Raw genomic sequence first — 22,775 nt, forward strand, 5'->3', positions numbered from 1 at the left:
TGTGCTGTTAGGTTTTGTATTTGGGATTTTTCTTGTTTCTTGAGATAGGCCTGGATTGCAATGTATTTTCCTCTTAGGACTGCCTTCACTGCATCCCAAAGCATTTGGATTGTTGTATTTTCATTTTCATTTGTTTCCATGTATTTTTTAATTTCTTCTCTAATTGCCTGGCTGACCCATTCATTCTTTAGTAGGGTGTTCTTTAACCTCCATGCTTTTGGAGGTTTTCCAGACTTTTTCCTCTGGTTGATTTCAAGCTTCCAGATACACTATGATTCTAATAAAAAACTGAGGTTTCTTACTCGAAAGTGACAAATTGATTCTAAAAATTCATACAGACAAACAAAGGAACTACAATAGTCTATGTAACTTTTTAAAAAGAACAAATATGGAACAGTAACACAACCTAATTTCAAGGCTTATTATAAAGCTATAGGAATGAACACAGGATGCTACTGGCATGATGACAGATAACTAGATCAATAAATCAGGCAAGGGCCCACATACATACATAGACAACACATTTTCAATAAGGATTCAAAGTTAATTCAAGAGTCTTTTGATCACATAGTGCTGAAACGTATGAATATAAATGTATATTCCACTGCCAGCACCTAGAAAGGGGGGTGGGGGGGGGAGTTGCAGGAAAGGGAGAACTGTGATCTAAAGTTTGCATCATATACAAAAAGTGAAGTCAAAATGGATCAGAACCCTAAATCCAAAACCTAAAATTATAAAACTCTGATGGGGGAAAAAAAGCACAGTTCATTAATAAATAAATTGATGGACTGGGATTACATCAAAATTAAAAACTTTCACTCTTCCAAAGAGCAAAATTTCATTCTCACTTGAGAATGAAATCACAACCTTAAAGAGCTGGAAAAGTAACCGCAAATAAAACCCAAAACCAGAACACAGGAAATAATAAAGATCAGAGCAGAAGTCAATGCTATCAAAACCAAAAACAAACAAACAAACAAACAAACAAACAAAAAAAACAGAATGAAACCAGAAGCTGGTTTTTTGAAAGAATTAACAAAACTGATAAAACCCTAGCCTGTCTGATCAAAAAGATAAAAGGGGCACCTGGGTGAATCAGTCGGTTAAGCGTCCGACTTCAGCCGGGTGACGATCTCGCGGTCCGTGAGTTCGAGCCCTGCGTCGGGCTCTGAACTGATGGCTCAGAGCCTGGAGCCTGCTTCCAATTCTGTGTCTCCCTCTCTCTCTGCCCCTCCCCCATTCATGCTCTGTCTCTCTCTGTCTCAAAAATAAATAAACGTTAAAAAAAAAAATTAAAAAAAAAAAAAAAAAGATAAAGGAAAGGACCCAAATAAAATCAAGAATGAAAGAGGAGAGATCACAACCAACACAGCAGAAATACCAATAATAAGAATATTACAAGCAATTATACACCAATAAAATGGGAAATCTGGAAGAAATGGACAAATTTCTAGGAACATATAAACTACCAAAATTGAAACAAGAAACAGAAAATTTGAACAGACCCATAACCAGTAAAGATATAGAATTAGTAATGAAAAATCTCCCAAAAAACAAGAGTCCAGGGCCAGATGGCTTTTCAGAGGAATTCCATTGTTCCAAAAAATAAAAATGGGGGGCGCCTGGGTGGCACAGTCGGTTGGGCGTCCGACTTCAGCCAGGTCGCGATCTCGCGGTCCGGGAGTTCGAGCCCCGCGTCGGGCTCTGGGCTGATGGCTCAGAGCCTGGAGCCTGTTTCCGATTCTGTGTCTCCCTCTCTCTCTGCCCCTCCCCCATTCATGCTCTGTCTCTCTCTGTCCCAAAAATAAATAAAAAACGTTGAAAAAAAAATTTAAAAAAAAATAAAAATAAAAATAAAAATGGAAGGAAAACTTCCAAACTCATTCTATGAAGCCAGCATTACCTTGATTCCAAAACCAAAGACCCCACTAAAAAGGAGAACTACAGACCAATTTCCTTGATGATGCAAAAGTCCTCAACAAGATACTAGCCAACCAGATCCAACAATATATTTAAAAAAATTATTCACCACGACTAAATGGGATTTATACCTAAGATGCAGGGCTGGTTCAATATCCGCAAAACAATCAATGTGATACATCATATCAATAAAAGACAAGAACCACATGATCCTCTCAAGAAATGCAGAGAAAGCATCTGACAAAATACAGTATCCTTTCTAGATAAAAAACCCTCAAGAAAGTAGGGATAGAAGGATCATACCTCGAGATTATAGAAGCCATACATGAATGAGCCAATGCTAATATCATCCTCAATTGGGAAAAACTGAGAGCTTTCCCCCTAAGGTCAGGAACAAGACAGGGATGTCCACTCTCGCCACTGTTTTTCAACATAGTATTGGAAGTCCTAGCCTCAGCAATCAGACAACACAAAGAAATAAAAGGCATCCAAATCAGCCAGGAGGAGGTCAAATTTTCACTCTTCGCAGATGACATGATATTCTATATGGAAAACCTAAAAGATTCCACCCAAAAACTGCTAGAACTAATCCATGAATTCAGCAATGTTGCAGGATATAAAATCAATGCACAGAAATCAGTTGCATTCCTATACACCAATAATGTGGCAACAGAAAGAGAAATCAAGGCATCGATCCCATTTACAATTGCACGAAAAACCATAGAATAGCCAGGAATAACTCTAACCAAAGAGGTGAAAAATCTATACACTGAAAACTACAGAAAGCTTATGAAAGAAGTTGAAAAAGACACACAAAAAATGGAAAAATATTCCATGCTCCTGGATAGGAAAAACAAATATTGTTAAAATGTCAATACTACCCAAAGCAATCTACATATTCAATGCAATACCTATCAAAATAACACCAGCATTCTTCAGAGAACTAGAAGAAACAATCCTAAAATTTGTATGGAACCAGAAAAGACTCCGAATAGCCAAAGCAATCTTGAAAAAGAACACCAAAGCAGGAGGCATCACAATCCCGGACTTCAAGCTGTATTACAAGGCTGTAATCATGAAGACAGTATGGTATTGGCACAAATACACTCAAATCAATGGAACAGAATAGAGAACCCAGAAACGGACCCACCAACCTGTGGCCAACTCATCTTTGACAAAGCAGGAAAGAATATCCAATGGAATAAAGACAATCTCTTCAGCAAGTGGTGCTGGGAAAACTGGACAGCAACATGCAGAAAAATGAACCTAAACCACTTTCTTACACCATACACAAAAATAAACTCAAAATGGATGAAAGACCTAAACCTAAGACAGGAAGCCATCAAAATCCTCGAGGAGAAAGCCGGCAAAAACCTCTATAACTTGGCCGCAGCAACTTCTTACTCAACACGTCTCCGGAGGCAAGGGAAACAAAAGCAAAAATGAACTATTGGGACCTTATCAAAATAAAAAGCTTCTGCACAGCGGAAGGAAACAAACAGCAAAACTAACAGGCAACTGACAAAATGGGAGAAGACATTTGCAAACAACCTATCAGATAAAGGGTTAGTATCCAAAATCTATAAAGAACTTACCAAACCCAACACTCAAAAAACAAATAATCCAGTGAAGACATCGGCAAAAGACATTAATAGACACTTCTCCAAAGAAAACATCCAGATGGCCAACAGACACACGAAAAAATGCTCAATATACTCATCATCAGGGAAATACAAATCAAAACCACAATGAGATACCTCACACCTGTCAGAATAGCTAACACTAACTCAGGCAACAACAGATGTTGGCAAGGATGTGGAAGAAAGGATTTCGTTTGCACTGCTGGTGGAAATGCAAACTGGTGCAGCCACTCTGGAAAACAGTATGGAGGTTCCTCAAAAAATTAAAAATAGAACTACCCTACAACCCAGCAATTGCACTATTAGGTATTTATCCAAGGGGTACAGGTATGCTGTTTCAAAGGGGCATACATACCACAATGTTTATAGCAGCACTATCAACAACAGCCAAGGTATGGAAAGAGCCCAAATGTCCATCGATGGATGAATGGATAAAGAAGATGTCATATATATACACGATGGAGTATTACTCAGCAATCAAAAAGAATGAAATCTTGCCATTTGCAACTATGTGGATGGAATTAGAGGGTATTATGCTAAACGAAATTAGTCAGAGAAAGACAAATGTCATATGACTTCACTCATATGAGGACTTTAAGATACAGAGCAGATGAACATAAGGGAAGGGAAGCAAAAATAATATAAAAACAGGGAGGGGGACAAAACATAAGAGACTCTTAAATAGGGAGAACAAACAGAGGGTTACTGGAGGGGCTGTGGGAGGGGAGATGGGCTAAACAGGTAAGGGGCATTAGAATCTACTCCTGAAGTCATTGTTGCACTATATGCTAACTAGCTTGGATATAAATTAAAAAATAAAGAAAAAAAAATAAATCTAATGATGATGACCCCCCCCCAAAAAAGAGAATGAAATCACGTATCTGATAAAGAACATGTATTTAGAATATGAAGAACTCCCAAAGTAATGTGCAAAAAAACCTTGAGATATACAGATGAAAAAAAAATTAAGGACATGAAAAGATGCTGAACATCATCACTCTTAAAGAAACGCAAATTAAAACCACAATGTAACACCATTTCACATCTATTTGAATGGCTAAATAAAAGCAATGGCCATATCAAGTGACGATGAATTTGTGTAAAAATCAAACTCTCACATATTCCTGATGATAATGTAGAATGGTACCACCACTTTGAAAACCGTTTTTGGAAAACAGTATGAAAGTTTCTTAAGAAGTTAAATATATTCTCCCAGCCATTCCATCTTACCTATTTACCCAAAAGAAATAAAAGCATATGTCAATAAAAAGATACAAACATTGTTAGTAGCTTTACTTGTAACAGCCCCAAATTGGCAACAACCTAAATGCCTATAAACAGGTAAGTGGATAAACAATTTTGGTGTATGCATACAATGGAATACTACTCAACAAAAAGGAGAAACAAATTATTAATACAAATTACAACATGGGTCAAGTTCAAAATTATACTGAGCGAAGGAAGCTAAATCACTACACCATCCAAAAAAAGGGAACATTTATATCAAACTCTAGGAAACACAAACTAAAGTACAGTGTCAGAAAATATAGTGGTACTTGTATGGGCATGGAATATGGGTGTTGAAAGAGGCCGAAGGAAGAGTTACAAGGGATCCCAAGCAGAACTCTTTGAGTAGAAAGAAAAGGCAACAACCAGAAGAAAATTATGAAAGGAGAAAATTCCATAGATAAAGCAAACATATAACAAAGGTAGTAGATTAATCATTTATAAAAGGAGCACAGAGGTTGAAACAGAAAAACAGTAAAATCAATTACATCCACAAAAATCAGTCAAGACATACACAAAATAAAAGATGTAAATATGACATCACATACCTAAAATGTGGAAGGAGGAATAAAAATTTAATGCTTTTAGAATGTGTTTGAATTTAAGTGACCATTAACTCAATATAAACTGCTATACGTGTAAGATGTTATATATGAACATAATGGTAACCACAAACCAAAACCAAAAATAAAGAGAATGGAATCCAAGCATAACACTAAAGAAAACCATCATACCAGGAAGGAATAGAACAAGAGAAAAAGAAAGGAACAGAGAAAAACTATAAAAACAACCAGAAAGCAAATAAGTACATACCTATCAATAATTACTTTAAATATAAATGGAAAAAAAAAATTCCAACCAAAAGACACTAGATGACTGAATGGATAAGAAAAACAATACCCATTATATGTTGCCTACAAGAGACTCACTTCAGACCTAAACCCATGTACAGACTGAAAGTGAAGAAGGGCTGGAAAAACATATACCATGCAAATGGGAGTGAAAAAAAAAAAAAAAAAGTCCAGGTGCCTTATAACAAACAAAAGAGACTTCAAAACAGACTATAGCAAAAAACAGAAATAAAATAAAAAATAAAACAGACTGTAGCAAGAGAAAAAGAAGGGCACTATGTAATGATAAAGAGAACAATACAAGAGGATATAACAATTGTAAATATCTATGCACCCAACATAGTAGCACCTAAATGCATAAAGCAATTATCAAAAGACATAAAAAGAGAAACTGACAGTAATACAGTAATAGTAGGGGACTTTGGCACCCCACTTACATCAATATATAGATCAGCCAGACAGAAAATCAAGGAAACAGTGATTGAAAGACATATTAGGCAAGATGGACATAACAGATATTTACGGACATTCCAACCAAAACCAGCAACATATACATTCTTTTCAAGTCCACATGGAACATTCTACAAGACAGATCATGTTAGGCTATAAAACAAGTCAATAAATTTAAGAAGACTGTTATCATATCAAGCATCTTGTCCAACCACAACAGCATGAAACTAGAAATCAATCACAAAGGGCGCCTAGGTGGTTCAGTTGGCTAAGCATCTGACTTCGGCTCAGGTTATGATCTCACAGTTCGTGAGTTCAAACCCTGTGTTGGACTCTGTGCTGACAGCTCAGAACCTGGAGACTGCTTCACATTCTGTATGTGTCTCTTTCTGCCCCTCCCCCACTTGTGTTCTCTCTCTCTCTCTCTCTCTCTCTCTCTCTCTCTCTCTCTCAAAAATAAATACACATTAAAAACAATTTTTCTAGGGGAGCACCTGGGTGGCTCAGTTGGTTAAGCAACCAACATTGGCTCAGGTCATGACCTCGTGGTTTGAGAGTTTGAGCCCCGGGTCGGGCTGTGTGCTGACAGCTTAGAGCCTTCAGTCTGCTTTGGATTCTGTGTCTCCCTCTCTCTGCCCCTACCTGGCTTGTGCTCTCTCTCTCTCAAAAATAAACAAACATTAAAAAAAAAAAATTTTTTAAGCAATCACAAGAAGGAAATCTGGGAAGAACACACATACATGGAGGCTAAACAACATGCTACTAAGCAATGAATGGGTCAACCAAGAAACCAAAGAAGAAATAAAAAAATACACAAAGACAAATGAAAATGAAAACACAGTGGTCCACAATCTTTGGGACACAGGAAAAGCAATTCTAAGGGAGAAGTTTACAGCAACACAGGTCTACATCAAGAAATAAGAAAAATCTCAAACAATTCAACCTTACAAAGAATTCAACCTTACACCTAAAATTAGGAGCTAGAAAAAAGAACAACCAAAGCCCTAAGCTAGCAGAAGGAAGGAAATAGTAAAGATTAAAACAGAAAAAAGAAAAAAGATTAAAGCAGAAATAGAGGATTAAAAAGTAAAAGTAAGATCAATGAAACCAGGAGCTGATTCCTTGAAAAGATAAACATTGATAAACCTTTAGCCAGACTCATCAAGAAAAAAAGATAAAGGCTCAAATAAATATTTCAGAAATAAAGGAGAAATAACAACTTACACCACAGAAATACAAAGAAGCATGCCAATAAATTGGACAATCTAGGAGAAATTGATAAATTCTTAGAAACATATTATCTTCCAAAATCAGGAAGAAATAGAAAACCTGAACAGACCAATTACTAGTAAAGAAAGTGAATCAGTAATCAAAAGACTCCCAACAAACAACAGTACAAGACTAGACACTTTCAAAGGCAAGTTCTAGCAAACATGAAGAGCTAATACTTATTCGTCTCAAGCTATTCCAAAAAAATAGAAGAGAAAGAAAAACTTCTAAATTCATTCTACAAGGCCAGCATTATTACCCTGATACCAAAACCAGGCAAAGACACTGCAGAAAAAGACAACTACAGGCCATGATCTCTGACAAACATGGATGCAAAAATCCTCAACAAAATATTAACAAACTGAATTCAACAAAACATTAAAAAAGCAAGTCACCACAATCAAGTAAAGTTTAGGTATGGAAGGGTGGTTCAATATTCGCAAATCAATGTGACATCACATTAACAAAAGAAAGGATAAAAACCATATGATCATCTCAGAAAAAGCATTTGACAAAATATAACACCCATTCATGATACAAATTCTCAACAAAGCAGGTTTAGGTGGAACATATTTCAACATAATAAAAGCTTTATGTGGAAAACCCACAGCTAACATCATATTCAATGGTAAAAAACTGAGAGCCTGTCCTCAGATTAGGAACAAGACGAAGATATCCACCCTAGCACTTTTATTCAACATAGTACTGTAAGTCCTAGCTGCAGCAATCAGACAAGAAAATGATATAAAAGGCATCCACTGGTAAAGAAGAGTAACTCATTATTTGTAGATGACATGATAGTATATATAGAAAACCCTAGACTCCACCAAAAAACTATTAGAACTGATAGTAAAGTTGCAAGACACAAAATCAATATACAGAAATCTGTTCCATTTCTACAAAGTAGCAGAAAGAGAAATTAAGAAAACAATCCCATTTACAACTTTACCAAAAAGAATAAAATACCTAGGAATAAACTTAACCAAGGAGGTGAAAGACCCGTACTTTGAAAACTATAAAACACTGATGAGAAAGTGAAAGTGACAAACACAAATGGAAATCTATTCCATGCTCACAGGTTGGAAGAATTAATATCATTAAAATGTCCATACTGCCAAAAACAATCTACAGACTCAATGCAATCCCTATCAAAATACCAACAGCATTTTTCATAAAACCAGAACAAATAATACTAAAATTTGTATGGGACCACAAAAGACCCTGAATAGCCAAAGCAATCTTGAAAAATAACAACAAAGCTGGAGGTATCATAATGCCAGATTCCGAGATACATTACACAGCTGCAGTAATCAAAACAGTATATAGTACTAGCATAAAGACACACAGACCAATGAAACAGAACTGAGAGTCCCGAAATAAACCCATGCTTATATATTCAATTAACCTACAACAAAGGAGGCAAGAGTATACAATGGGGAAAAGACAAGTCTCTTCAATAAATGGTGCTAGGAAAATGGGACAGCTACATGCAAATGAATAAAACTGAACCACTTTCTTACCCCATACACAAAAATAACCTCAAAATGGATTAAAGACCTAAATGTGAGATGGACAAAACTCCTAAAAGAAATCACAGGCGGTAATCTCTTGGACATCAACCTTAGCAAACACATTTATGGATATGTCTCCCAGGTAAGGGAAACAAAAACAGAATTAAACTATTGGAACTGTACCAAAATGAAGAGCTTTCGTACAGCAAAGGAAACCATCAACAAAACAAAAGATAACCTACTGAATAAGAAAAGATACTGGCAAATGATATATCCAATAAGAGATTAATATCCAAAACATATGAAGTTCTACAACACCCCCCCCAAAAAAAAAACCCAAATAACCAGATTAAAAAACAGGCAGAGGACTTGAATAGACATTTTTCCAAAGAAGACATACAGATGGGCAACAAGCACATGAAAATATGTTCAGCATTGCTAATCATCAGGGAAATGCAAGTTAAAACCACAATGAGATATCGCCTTACACCAATCAGAATGGCTAAAACCAGAAAGAATTAACAAATGTGGAGAGAAACGAACCCTCGTGGACTGTTGATGAGAATGTAAATTGGTACAGCCACTGTGGACACCAGTGGTGGAAGTTCCTCAAAAATTAAAAATAGAAATACTATATGATCCAGCAATTCCACTACCCAAAGAAAACAACAACAGAACTGAAAAGATATATTCATCTGTGGGACTCCTGGCTGGCTCAGTCAGTAGATGCAGCTCTTGATTTCAGGGTTGTAAGTCTGAGCCCCACATTGCTGTAGAGATTAGTTAAAAATATAATCAGAAAGATGGGGCTCCTGGGTGGCTCAGTTGGTTAAGCATCCGACTTCGGCTCAGGTCACGATCTCATGATTTTGGGTTCAAGGCCCGTGTCAGACTCTGTGCTGACAGCTTGCTGAGAGCCTGGAGCCTGCTCCAGATTCTGTCTCCCTTTCTCTCTGCCCCTGCCCCGCTCACACTCTGTCTCTGTCTCTCTCAAAAATAAATAAACATTAAAAATAAATAAAATAAAATAATAAAATCAGAAAGAAATAAAAAGGGAGGGAGGGGAAGGGAGGGAGGGAGGGAGGGAGGGAGGGAGGGAAGAAGAAAAGACACACGCATCCCTATGTTTATCACAGCATTACTTACAACAGCCAAGACATGGATGCGACCCAAGTATCCATCAATAGATGAATGGGTAAAGAAAATGCAGTGTATATACTATAATGGAATACTACTCGGCTATAAAAAGAATGAGATCTTGCCATTTGAAACAACATGAATGAACCTAGAGGGTATAGTGCTAAGTGAAGTAAGTCAGAAAGAGAAAGACAAATATTTTATGATTCCACTTATATGTAGAATCTAAAAAACAAAAACAAAAACAAAAAGGCAGATTCTGAAACACAGAGAACTGGTGGTTGCCAGAAGGGAGGTAGGTAGAGGGAATGAGAGAAACAGATAATGGGGATCAAGAGGTACTAACTTACAATTTTTTTAATTTTTAAAAAACGTTTTTATGTTTTGACTTATTTTTTAGAGAGAGAGAGAGAGAGAACACAAGAGAGCAAATGGAGGAGGGGCAGAGAGAGGGAGACACAGAATTTAAGGCAGGCCCCAGACTCTAAGCTATCAGCACAGAGCCCAACACAGGGCTCAAACTCACAGACCATACAGCAAGATCATGACCTGAGCCAAAGTCGGAGGCCCAACTGAATGTGCCACCCAGGCACCCCATAAGGTCCAAACTTACAATTGTAAATCACAGAGATGGAAAGTGCATCATAAAGAATATAGTCAACAACACTGAAGGAGCACCTGGGTGGCTAAGTTGGCTCAGGTCATGATTTCGCCATTCAGAGAGCAAGCCCTCCATCAGGCTCAGCGTGGAGCATGGAGCCTGCTTGGGATTCTCTTTCCCTTTCCCTCTGCCCCTCCACTGCTCATCCTTTCTTTCTTTCTCTCACTTTCAAAATAAATAAAATTTAAAAAGTTATAATAATATTGCAGTAATAATGTTGTATGGTAACAGATGGTGACTACACTTATCGTGGTGAGCACTGAGAAATGTAAAGAACTGTTGAATCAATATGTTACATGCCTGAAATTAATACAGCATTGTATGTTAATTATACTTCAATATTAAAAAAAAAAAAAAGACCCCAAGGAAGCTTTTGGGTGTGATGGATATGTTCATTTACTGGTTGCAGTGATGTTTCATAAGTACATACCTATATCAAAACTTATCAAACTCTACACCAGAATTGGCCTCTTGGCTAAAACATGGCTTGCTTAAGGCTATCCTCCCAGAAGTTTCTACTTGTCATTTCAATTACACTTAAGTAATAAAAGTCATGCCTTTCTCCTAATAAATTCTAAACTCTCTTTCACTAACCAACATAGATTCTTGGATTTCCTCTCATAACATGGTTCTTGTTCTCATGAAGCCATAAACATTTAGACAATAAGATTAAAAACAATTACCATCTCCAACTGATCACCACTTGAAAACCTCACAGATCAGCATTTAATACCCAACAATTACTACAAGAAACCCAAATCAGAATTCATAATCATGAATTCCCTAAGATCACAATTTTCATCAATAATATCACTCACAGCACCTCGCTAATAAACCAACCTTAAACACAAATCCTATTGCCAAAAGAAAATACTTACATTTTTAAATCTTGCAACTTTATAAGCTAATTATGCTTCCGACTTATTTTATACCAACTATTCACTTAACTTCAAAATCATACTTTGAAGCAAAACATAAGTCAACAGGCAGTAAGTCTCCTCCTGTCAAAATTAAATCTTACTAAGATGGTCACTCTCAGAAGCAAATATCTATTTATATCAAGCTTCAGAATGTTCATTTTGTATGAATCTCTGCTTATGACCTTGCCACCTAATTTGTTTCAAAATTCCAATTTCGGCAACAGATTCCAATGGCAGGGAAGTTCCTAAGGACTGAAGAGCAATTTAAGGGTCTTTTTTATTTTGTTCAGTAAAACTAAAAACTCTTACAGGGGGGGGAAATAGTAAAGTAGTATGTATAGAGTTTGAAAAATCCAACAGTATTGCAATCTCTGAAGGGATAAACAAACTGTGGTATATCCATACAATGGAGTAGTACTCAGAAATAAAAAAAAGAACTACTGATATGTACAATGTGAATGGACCCAAAGGCATTATACTCAATGAAAAACCCCAAACCCAGAAGTTTACATACTCTCTGATTCCATTTATATAATAGTCTCCAAATTATGATGATGGAGAACACATCAGGGGTTGCCAGATGCTAACGAGATAGCAGGAGGGAAGAGTTTGCTTGTGGTGATGCAACAGTTCTGTTTCCTAATTGTGGATATAGTTACATGAATCTATGTATTTGATAAAATATCACAGGATATATACTAGAAAAAAAAGTTTATCTAAAAACTGCTGCCTACAGTTAATAGTACTGTACCAATGTTCATTTCCTGGTTTGCTAATATACTACACTTATGTAAGATGTTATCATTAAAGAAAGCTGGGTGAAGAGTACCCAGGAACTCTACACAATTTTTGTAATTTTTTATAAATCTAAAAGTTTCATAATAAAAAGGTTTTTTTTTTTTTTTAATTTTTTTTTTTTCAACGTTTATTTATTTTTGGGACAGAGAGAGACAGAGCATGAACGGGGGAGGGGCAGAGAGAGAGGGAGACACAGAATCGGAAACAGGCTCCAGGCTCCGAGCCATCAGCCCAGAGCCTGACGCGGGGCTCGAACTCACGGACCGCGAGATCGTGACCTGGCTGAAGTCAGACGCTTAACCGACTGCGCCACCCAGGCGCCCCAAAAAAGTTTAATAAACATAACAAAAAGAAAACAGACAATGTAGAGAGAAAAAGAGCAAAACAATAATTAATAAACTCTGATTTGGAAAAAAATATTATAACCATAAAACAAGGACAGGGATATTGTTTTTAAAAAAATAGAGAATAAGCAGTCTTAGAAATTCAAAACACAACAGCAGAAGCTTTAAAGGATTACTAGAAGAACTGAAAGATAATATTGGGAATAAAAGACAAATAATAGAAAATAAAGAGAGAAAAGATGAGAAAATTAGAGAATTAATCAATGAGGTCAACATTCAAATAATATATGTTCAGAGAGAACAGAGAAAATGGAGGGAAATGATACATGAAAAATCTCCAGAAGTAACTGATATTACTAAGCACTGGAAGTAACTGATATTACTAAGCACTGCTGCTGGTATCCAAGAGAAACTAGTTGTAATAAATACATAAAAAGTAAAATATCTATAAAGTGAATGATATTCATTTCTGTGTGGCACCCTTATGTAGTACACACATATTACAACCTTATGTGAAAGCACTTTCCTAGTTTGAGCAATTATATTGCCTATATTTAAACACTTCCAGCAACTAACATCATAACCTGGTGCATCTTATTAATGTTTGTTGAACTTAGCTGAAGTTTCAGGGTACATATAATATCTAAGCGTTTCCCTTCACTGGTTGCTTATTCTTTGCTGTGTGTGTGTGTGTGTGTGTGTGTGTGTGTGTGTGTACAGGGATACAAAGCTTTACAGTTTATAAGGTGTTTTAGACATTTAATCAAGCTTTTAACATATACCATTTCTTAAAAGTGAGGTTAGCATCCTTGTAAATTTTGCATTAGATGTTCCTATCCATTAGCCTGTCCTTAAAACAGCAGTATTTTAAAGCCTATTTTTATTTTGGGGAAAACTATGTTTTTATTACTATAACAAGTATCATATTTTATGTTTTAGTTTTTTTAAGTAAGCCTTTTAAATGATTTCATATTAATATGTTTTTAAGCACTTAATCTGTGTAAGCTGTTTATAGTTTTTAAGGTGTTAAGAGATTCAAAACCATGACTCATGGACCACTTGCAACCCATTACTTGATTTTGTAAATAAAGTTTTATTAAAACACAACTATGCCCATTCGCTTAAACATTGTTATGACTGTTTTCACTCTATAATGGCAAAACTGAGTGGTTGTAATGGATACTGTGTAGTCCACAGAGTCAAAAATATTTACTATTCAACCCTTTACAGAAAATTTTCCCATTTCTACATTAAGTGTCAGTAACCGTGATGATATAAGAAATGCTATCAAATTTCTAAGTCTATTTTCAACAAATTTAATGCAAATTTCATCTTCCGCCCCACCCCCTTTTGTCAATTAGCCTTTCTATAAGCTTTTTTTCTGCTTAGTATATTGTCAGTTTCCCAAGGAACAAAGGCTAATTACTGAAAAGGGAAGCTCTCAACTGAGGACTGAGCTATGGTCTCAAAGGTCATCTTTAAGTCTGTTGTTTAATCCATTTTTCCCATAGAAATATTTTAAATGTTACTTAAATCCCAGATTTCCCCACTAAAGACAACTTTAGCAAGAAATACAGCCCAAGAGTAGTTTTAATATGAGTCCTAAATCCTAACATCTTTCTCTTCCTAAAAAATCCCATTGTTAGATTGTCAACAAGTCTAGTAAGGCAGCTCCAGGGAACAAGCAGCAAGAAAGTTCAATAGAAAAAAGTACCCTTGTACACTGTTGGTGGGAATGTAAATTGGTGCAGCCATAGTGGAAAGGGTTCCACAAAAAATAAAGGTATGAAGATTCCTCCAAAAATGAAAAACACAATTATTCTATGATCGATCCAACAAGGTGGAATCCAACAATTCCACTGCTGTGTATTTATCCAAAGAAAATGAAAACACTAATTCACAAAGATATATGCACCCCAAGTTTACTGATTATTTACAATAGCCAAGATAGGGAATCAACCCAAGTGTTCACTGATGGATAAAGAAGATGTAGTATGTATCCACGGTGTATACATACATACGTACATTCAAGGGACTGTTACTCAGCCATCAAAAAGAATGAAATCTTGCCATTTGTCACAATGTGGATGGAACTAAAGTGTATTATGCTAAGTGAAATAAGTCAGAGGAAACCAAATATATGAGTTCACTCATATGTGAAATTTAAGAAACACAACAGATGAACATAGAGGAAGGGAAGGAAAAATAAGATGAAAACAGGGAGGCAAACCATAAGAGACTCTTAAATATGGAGAACAAACTTGGGGGTTACTAAAGGGGAGGTGAGTCGGGGGGTGCGTTAAATGGTCGATGGGCATTAAGGAGGGCAATTGTTGGCATGAGCACTCGGTGTTATATATAAGCGATGAATCACTGGGTTCTACTCAAACCAATACTACACTGTATGTTAACTAACTTGAATTTGAATGAATGAATGAATGAATGAATGAATAAAGGGCTTTTGCTGTTGATACCAGTTAACTGTAAATTACATAATCTAGGGGCGCCTGGGTGGCGCAGTCGGTTAAGTGTCCGACTTCAGCCAGGTCACGATCTCGCGGTCCGGGAGTTCGAGCCCCGCGTCGGGCTCTGGGCTGATGACTCAGAGCCTGGAGCCTGTTTCCGATTCTGTGTCTCCCTCTCTCTCTGCCACTCCCCTGTTCATGCTCTGTCTCTCTCTGTCCCAAAAATAAAATAAAACGTTGAAAAAAAAATTAAAAAAAAAAATAAATTACATAATCTAACTTATGTTAGATCAAGTGGACAATGCAAGAAAGGATGCAAAGGTAGAATCAAGTGACCAATTCAGAGGCTACTGCAAATAATCCAGGTGAGAGCTAAAAGTGACTGGGACCAGAGTTGTAGCAGCAAACATGGCAGAGTGGACTAGCCTAGATATTTTGAAGAATAAGACTCTGAAATTTCAGTGGTGCCTAGGTGGCTCAGTCGGTTAAGTGTCCAACTTCGGCTAGGGTCATGATCTCACAGTTCGTGGGATAGAGCCCTGAACTGGGCTATGCACTGACACTTTGGATCCTCGGTTTCCCCCGCCCCCATCTTTGCCCCTCCCCTGCTCATGCTCGCGCTCTCTCTCTCTCTCTCTCTCTCTCAAAAATAACATTTAAAAAAAGACTTTGAAATTTCAGAAATCAAACGTAGGATATGAGACAGAGGAGTCAAGGAGGACTTTATGATTTTGGTCTGAGCTGCTGAAAGAATGGAAGTTCCATTTCCTGCATGAGAATGACAGTGGGAAGCTTAGGTTTGAAAAGGATACATATATCTTAGACATGTTAAAGAATGAGATGTTTATTCAACATCCAATGCAGACATCAAATAAGGAGTTAGACACATAAGTCTAAAGTTCCGGGGAAAGGTCCGGGTTAGAGATAAAAATTTAAGAATTGGAATCTCCAAATACTTGACATTCTCAAGCAGCTCCCTACCATAGAAAATTATAAAGTAGCTTTAAAATATAGCTAACCACTATTAGAAACTGCACAGATCTAAATTAATGGTCAGATATATTTTGTATCTATTGATTAGTCATTCATTCAACAAATATATACTGAGTACTTTATGCCAGTTGCTATTCATGACTGAGAGTAATATTATAATGCATACATAATCACATACTGTTAAAGGTGCTTCAAAAATTACTATTTTTAAAAACCTTTTGGAGCACCCATCCTACTTATTACTAAAGGGGGGAAATAAAACAGTGGGGAAAAAAGGTAAGAAATACAAATACCAGATTTCATTTTAGAAATATATATCAAATTGTGAATATTTTAACTAATTAGTTTCACAAAACACCTTTCTAGAGAGAAATTATAGCAACTCCACAATCACTCATATTTCCAAATGTCCTTTTGAAAACAGACTTATTCCATTAAATTCCCTTCTCTATGCCTCATGCTAAAATTTTAAGCAGTAAAAGAATTAAAATTAAAAATCTAGGCAGCTCTTCCTGTCTCCATGCTTCAATAAAACCACCTTAAAAAATAAATAAAAATTAAATTAAATTAAAAATCTAAACTACCCTGCTAAACTAAACTAGATTGATAAAATTAAAGAATGAGAGAATTTACATCAGAGTCCTTTTAACACCGGGCATTCAATATGCCTAAATATTATCATGAGAAATAACTATAGAAACACAGAATCTAAGTTCAGGAAAACCCTTTTAGAAATGTAATCTAAACACCTATCTCGTTTCTGAATCTCATCTACCAAGTTCTCATGAATTGGCTGACCTATTGCTGTTAATGACAGGGAAGGGTAACTTGTTTTTTTTTTAAACAGTTTTGTTCCACCTTTGGAAAGCTCTGACTTAGACGGCTTTTCTTAACATTAAAGCTTAATTAAACCTTGTCATCCGACCCTAGTTCAGGGCTTTGGGCCAGTTAATTCTTTGTTGTGCGGGAACTGTCCTGTGCCTTGTAGGATGTTTAGTAGCACCCCTGGCCTCCACCCACTAGGTATGAGTAGCACTCCCTCTTCCCAGTTGTTAACAACCAAAAATGTCTTTCAGACATTGCCACAGCCAAATGAGGGGCAAAATCATGCCTCTAGTTGAAAACCACTGTCCTAGCCCTATCTACTACGACCGAATAACAATAACAACAACACTAAGATCTAAGCAGTTAATACATGCCAGGCACAATTCTGAGCACCTTACATGTATTTTCATTTAATCCTCAAAACCATCCCCAGTTGAGAAAATGGAAGCTTTATTTTTGAGAGACAGAGAGAGACCAAGCATGAGTGGGGGAGAGGCAGAGAGAGAGGAAGACACAGAATCCCAAGCAGGCTCCAGGCTCCGAGCTGTCAGCACAGAGCCCAACAAACACGGGGCTCGAACCCACAAACAGTGAGATCATGACCTGAGCCGCAGTCAGATGCCCAACCAACTGAGCCACCCAGGCTCCCCAAGAAAATGGAAGCTTTAGAAGCTAAGGAATTCACCTAAAATTAGGTGCAAATAGCAAATTAAGTGGCAGGTCTGAGATGGGAAGGAAGCAGTTCAATTTTAGAGCTCATGCCTTCAATCTCAAACAAGTCTGACTCAAACCAAGTCTAATGTCATTTCCAAAGGGCAAATCTTCACATATCTGAAGATGCCTCTTATAACGAGATTCCTTAATATCAATCAGGGTTGCCCCCAAGACCTCTAATCAGTTCCTTAAACTTACAAGGTTTCTAACTTCTTCACATCCTTCCTCTGAATATACATAGAACTGAAGACAATACTTTGGTGTACAGCAGAGTGGCTCTAGCCTTCTTTTCCATTAATTATGATGGTTTTTTAGTGGGGAGGGTGGGGGAGAAAATGGGATGATGGCAGTTATATTGTACTTTTGTATCAAGTTTACTGCCAAAAACCACCCCCAGGTCTTTTCCATGTGCAGTGTTTTAAAGCCATGCTAACTTAATGTATGTTAGTGTTTTTCAGGTCTTACGTAGATTTCCAAAAAGAAAATTCATTTTAATTTAGTCCAACAATACCAACTCAGAGATCATACTGGATCACTTAATTGATCATGCACTGTCCTTCTTTGTTCATGGTCACCTATAAATTTGTTAATTTGCCTTTTCCAGATGTGCAACGAGACAAAGCAAAGAACAAAGCCACCTTCCAAGATCAGTAATCTCGGGTAGGGTCATTCAAAATTGAAATCATGTTAACATAATCAACTTGTAGCTAACTCATTTTTCCTTCACCATACACCCAAGGATATAAAAAAAGACTTTACCAAAAACGAAGCTTAAGTCCAAATACATTATATTGCTACTAGTCAAACAACTGCATCAGAAAAAAAATCAAAGTTGCTCTGACCATCTATTTTTAGCAAACCCATTCTGGATCATTTTTAACCTATTTTTCTTCAAGTTAGTCATAAAACTACCCTTTCATTTTTTGTTCTAAAATCTTCTACTTCTCAAAATCAGACCTAGATTCCCCTATCTTTTAGTACTTCTTGTATTCTAAAACCTTTAGAAACCACAAATACCAATAAGCTTAAAATTTTATAGGCATTTCCTTTTGTAAAGGTTAAGATGTTTCAACTAGCTGAGAAGGTAATCCATTTAACTAGATGCGTTCTTTATCTCTATCCCCATGTTGTCTTTTATGTCCTTCATAGCAATGTTTGCTTTGTAATTATGTATTATTGGTGGTAGTGGTGGTTTGTTCTTCCTCTTTAAAAGAGAAGCTTCCTAAGAGCTAAGGGATTTTTTCTCTTCCTTCATTGCTAGGCATTATTATTACACTTTCCTTGATTACCTTTTTAAATGTATTATAAGAAACCCTTTGGTTGATCTTAGCATTTTTTAAACATCTCAGCTCATTTGAGCTCCTGCTTTCCTAATTTTCATAAAGATTTATTTTTTATAAACTTTATTATGGCAATCTTAGCTATTTGCTCTGTTTTAAAAGTAGTGCATATCTTTAAAGAGTTTATTGTGTAATCACACTAAGGATCTTTTTCCGTCCAAAAAACATCAAAATTACATTTTTACTTAACTCCCTAAGACATTATTCCTTTTTAAGAGAAATTTATCCTATAGAATCATGATGATCTTTTCTCTAATCAAAAGTTGGGAAAACTCAAATTGGCAAGTTAAAAAATATATACACACAAAACACTATGCAGTTCTTAAGAATTATGCTATAAAAGACTATTTCGTGACAAAGGGGATGTTCATGATTGTTTAAAAAAAGGGTTATATAACAGTATATACAGTAGTAATAATTCAAAACCACTTTTAAAGATATGTGTGATTTTATATTTTTATATACACAAAAAAAGGTTAGATGCAAAAATATTTAAAGTATATTTCTTTTGATCACAGATAACATTTTTGTTTTCTATGTGCTTTCTATATTTATAAATTCATGTAATGAATATGTATCACTTTTACAATAACACAGGCATTATTATTTTAAAAGAACCAACAAAACCAAAGAAAATATTCTATAAAGTATTAGACAAAAAGGTCTAGCTTGAGATTTCTGCTTTTATAACTCTATTTCTAAAACAAGCTTAGAAAAACATTTCTGGTCACCAAACCACAAAAAAAGCCAACACAAGATACCAGTTAGCCTAAATATATAAATAAGTCGTGACAACCATTAAGATGACCATTCAAACTTTTAAAAATTAAATGGGGGGAAATCACAAGGATTTCCCGTCATTTCAAGGAAAGTCTGTCATGAACCATTTAAAAACCATTAAAAACAAAAAAAATGTTAAAATGTATATTCTCCCCCCGACCCCAACCCCCACAAAATGAAGGGTCAGTAGGCTAGGGATAATGAAGACAAAAGGAAAAAAATTAGTCAAATTGTTTAATACTGAGCTAAAATTTCCAAATATAAATAAAGTAAGCAATGTCACCTGTTAAGATTGAAAATCTCGTAACAAGAACAATTATCTTTACTTATAAATTCTGTGTGGTTGAAAATAAATTTGCAATAATCCAAAAACTTATCTGATTTACTCTCTATTTCAATGGCAGCATCTTATTCAGAGTCTACGTTCTAAAAGACTAGAAAAAAAGTCATTTTAACCAATTAAAAGTCATCATTCAAATGTATTCAGTTTTGTAAAATACTACTACATGTAAGTGGTTCAACTAATGATTAATTCATCCAAAAGTAAAAATGCATTTACCCCCTTCTTTAGGAAATTATTTCAACGATTTTATTTGTATATCTTGAATTTAATTTTCAAACATATTAAAAATATTATTTTAAATTAGCCTTTCCTTAAATTTTTTATGATATTCATAAAAAACAATACCAAACATAATGCATTCTCTCAAGTTACATGAAGATTCTACTAACACTTTAAACGAAATAAAAAACAAAGCATCAAACCCATGAAAACAGTAAAAACACACTCCATTTATTTTAAATACCTTGCCATTAAGCTGACAATCTTTTCATCCAGAAAAGTAAATGATCATAATGAAATAAAGGCCAAACATCTTTCTCAATCTCTCTCATATTCATAGATGTATAGAATTATAACCCAGTGATATCATGTAATAAATGAATACACACCTTACTTTAGTATATGCCAAGGTAGACACACAAAAACAAGAAAAAAATTCTGAAATCAGAGTATAAAGGGACTCTGCTTTTTCAAACAATGCAGCACTGAAAGCCAGGTCAGCATCCTTGGGCATTACTAGGAAACTTTAGCACATCTGATATTTCCATCATCTTCAAGATTCTTCTGAACATCAGAAAATATGCAGTCTCCCCCTACCTCACCTGTCCACAGACTTCCTCTAGCTTTCCTCCCTCTACTATGTAATAATGCTATTGCGGTTATTTAGGCTGCAAATGTTCAGAGATACAACCCCCTCTACATATTAATTCAGTTCATTTTCTCACAGACACTGACTCAGCCGTGGGTTGTGCAGCACTGACGTTTCTAACCAAACAGCATCGTGTGAGCTGTGATCATCCCATTTCTCCATCTCTGTGCAGTGATTGGATATTGTAATTGATAGACAGGCTGAAGAAAACTCAGGAGATGAGGGCTTAGTGATATGTAGCTGTGTTGCCAAATGCCATCTGTAATGCTAATTCTAGCTCTGCCAGCTTGCCAGGTTTTAGAAAACTAGGATGCAGCTAACTTTCTTCTTTTCCTTTCAATATCTTATTGTGTACTCATTCTGGGCAGTAAAGCTTCTCTTTAAAAAACAAAGGAAAAATATTCTGTGTACTTTAAGAATCCACTCAAGAACTATTCTTTAAAGTAACCAAACTTTTCTATTTCTAAACTGAGACTACAAAGTGGCTTAAAAAGGAAACTGTAAAGCTCAATCTTCACGCAGTCTCAGAAGAAATGAGCATGCGTACTTGTATGTGGGAATGAAACCTTGCAGCAAAGTCTGATATTGAATGTATGATACGTTTATCTTTAGTAACCTGAGCAGACTGCAGCTCTGAGTTTTAAATAGTTGTATTTAACCCAATTCAAATATTCAAGAGCTTTTAATAAGCATATTGTCAATCTAGCCATTTTAATGCTAGTTGTACAGAAAAGGTGTTCTTTTTCCTTTTTAAAAACAAAAACTATTGTAATTTATAAAGAAAGCTGCTGCAATTCAGGCCAAATACACTTCAGCTGAAATGGATCTTTCAGCAAGCTACAAGGGCCTCTACACAAGTATTAACTACACAACTACTCAAAAAGAAACAAAGTTCAGTAATTTATTAACCCATTTATTTGTATGCACTTGCTTAAGCCAGAGGGAAGAGACACCCTGAAGTACATCCGTGTTGAGATTAGCTTCCTTGTCTTGTCTTTTATATCACAATGCTATACATACCCAATCTACATTCAAAAGAAAATTCAGAGAAGAAAGTACCTTAAAGTTTATTAGATGGAAATGAAACCACAAGGCAATGCCCAGTAAACCCTCAAACCTCACTGGTAAGCATACCTATATAGTAACTATTGTTATTACTTTTAGAATTCAAGAAATTTGTTGTTACACTTGCCAGTAAAGGTGGGGGAGAAAAAAAGACTGAAAAATGCATGCAATTCCAAAATGGGAATAGAACAAAATAGAAGTTTAAACAAGACAACTTTTTAAATTATGTGTAAAAACTGAATCACTAAGAAATAAGGAATGCTCATTTCTTTGCTGCTAAAGACTGAGGTTTGTGCCCCCCCCCCCAAATTCACGTATTGAAATGTATTCCCCCAATGTGATAGTATTTGGAGGTAAGGAGGTAATTAGGTTGAGGACAAAGCCCTCATGAATTGGATTCGTACTTTATAAAAAAGACCCCAGAGGATTCCTAGCCCCTTCTACCATGTGAGGACACAGCAAAAAGAGAGTTGTCTGAACCAGGAAGGGAGCCCTTATTAGATATCAAATGTGCCAGCACCCTAATCTTGGACTTCCTAGCCTCCAGAACCATAATGAAATAAATTTGTTGTTTATAAGTCACTTGATCTACAG

General features: G+C 35.9%; 1 protein-coding gene across 6 annotated transcripts in view; it reads right to left on the bottom strand.

Annotated features, from left to right (window-relative positions):
• BTBD10 (BTB domain containing 10) overlaps nucleotides 1-22,775 on the bottom strand; it is an 87,389-nt gene that overhangs the window by 34,412 nt on the left and 30,202 nt on the right. Inside the window, exon 1 of one of the 6 annotated variants that reach the window (XM_045038980.1) lies at nucleotides 20,857-21,828. The exons of the other annotated variants lie outside the window; for them this stretch is intronic. Coding sequence (XP_044894915.1) covers nucleotides 20,857-20,981 — 125 coding nt within the window. The 5' untranslated portion in view covers nucleotides 20,982-21,828. Of the gene's footprint in view, nucleotides 1-20,856; nucleotides 21,829-22,775 lie in introns of those variants that run through there. 6 annotated transcript variants of the gene reach the window in all.

This window comes from Felis catus, chromosome D1, assembly GCF_018350175.1.
Source record: "Felis catus isolate Fca126 chromosome D1, F.catus_Fca126_mat1.0, whole genome shotgun sequence".
In the NCBI taxonomy this organism is placed as follows: Eukaryota; Metazoa; Chordata; class Mammalia; order Carnivora; family Felidae; genus Felis; species Felis catus.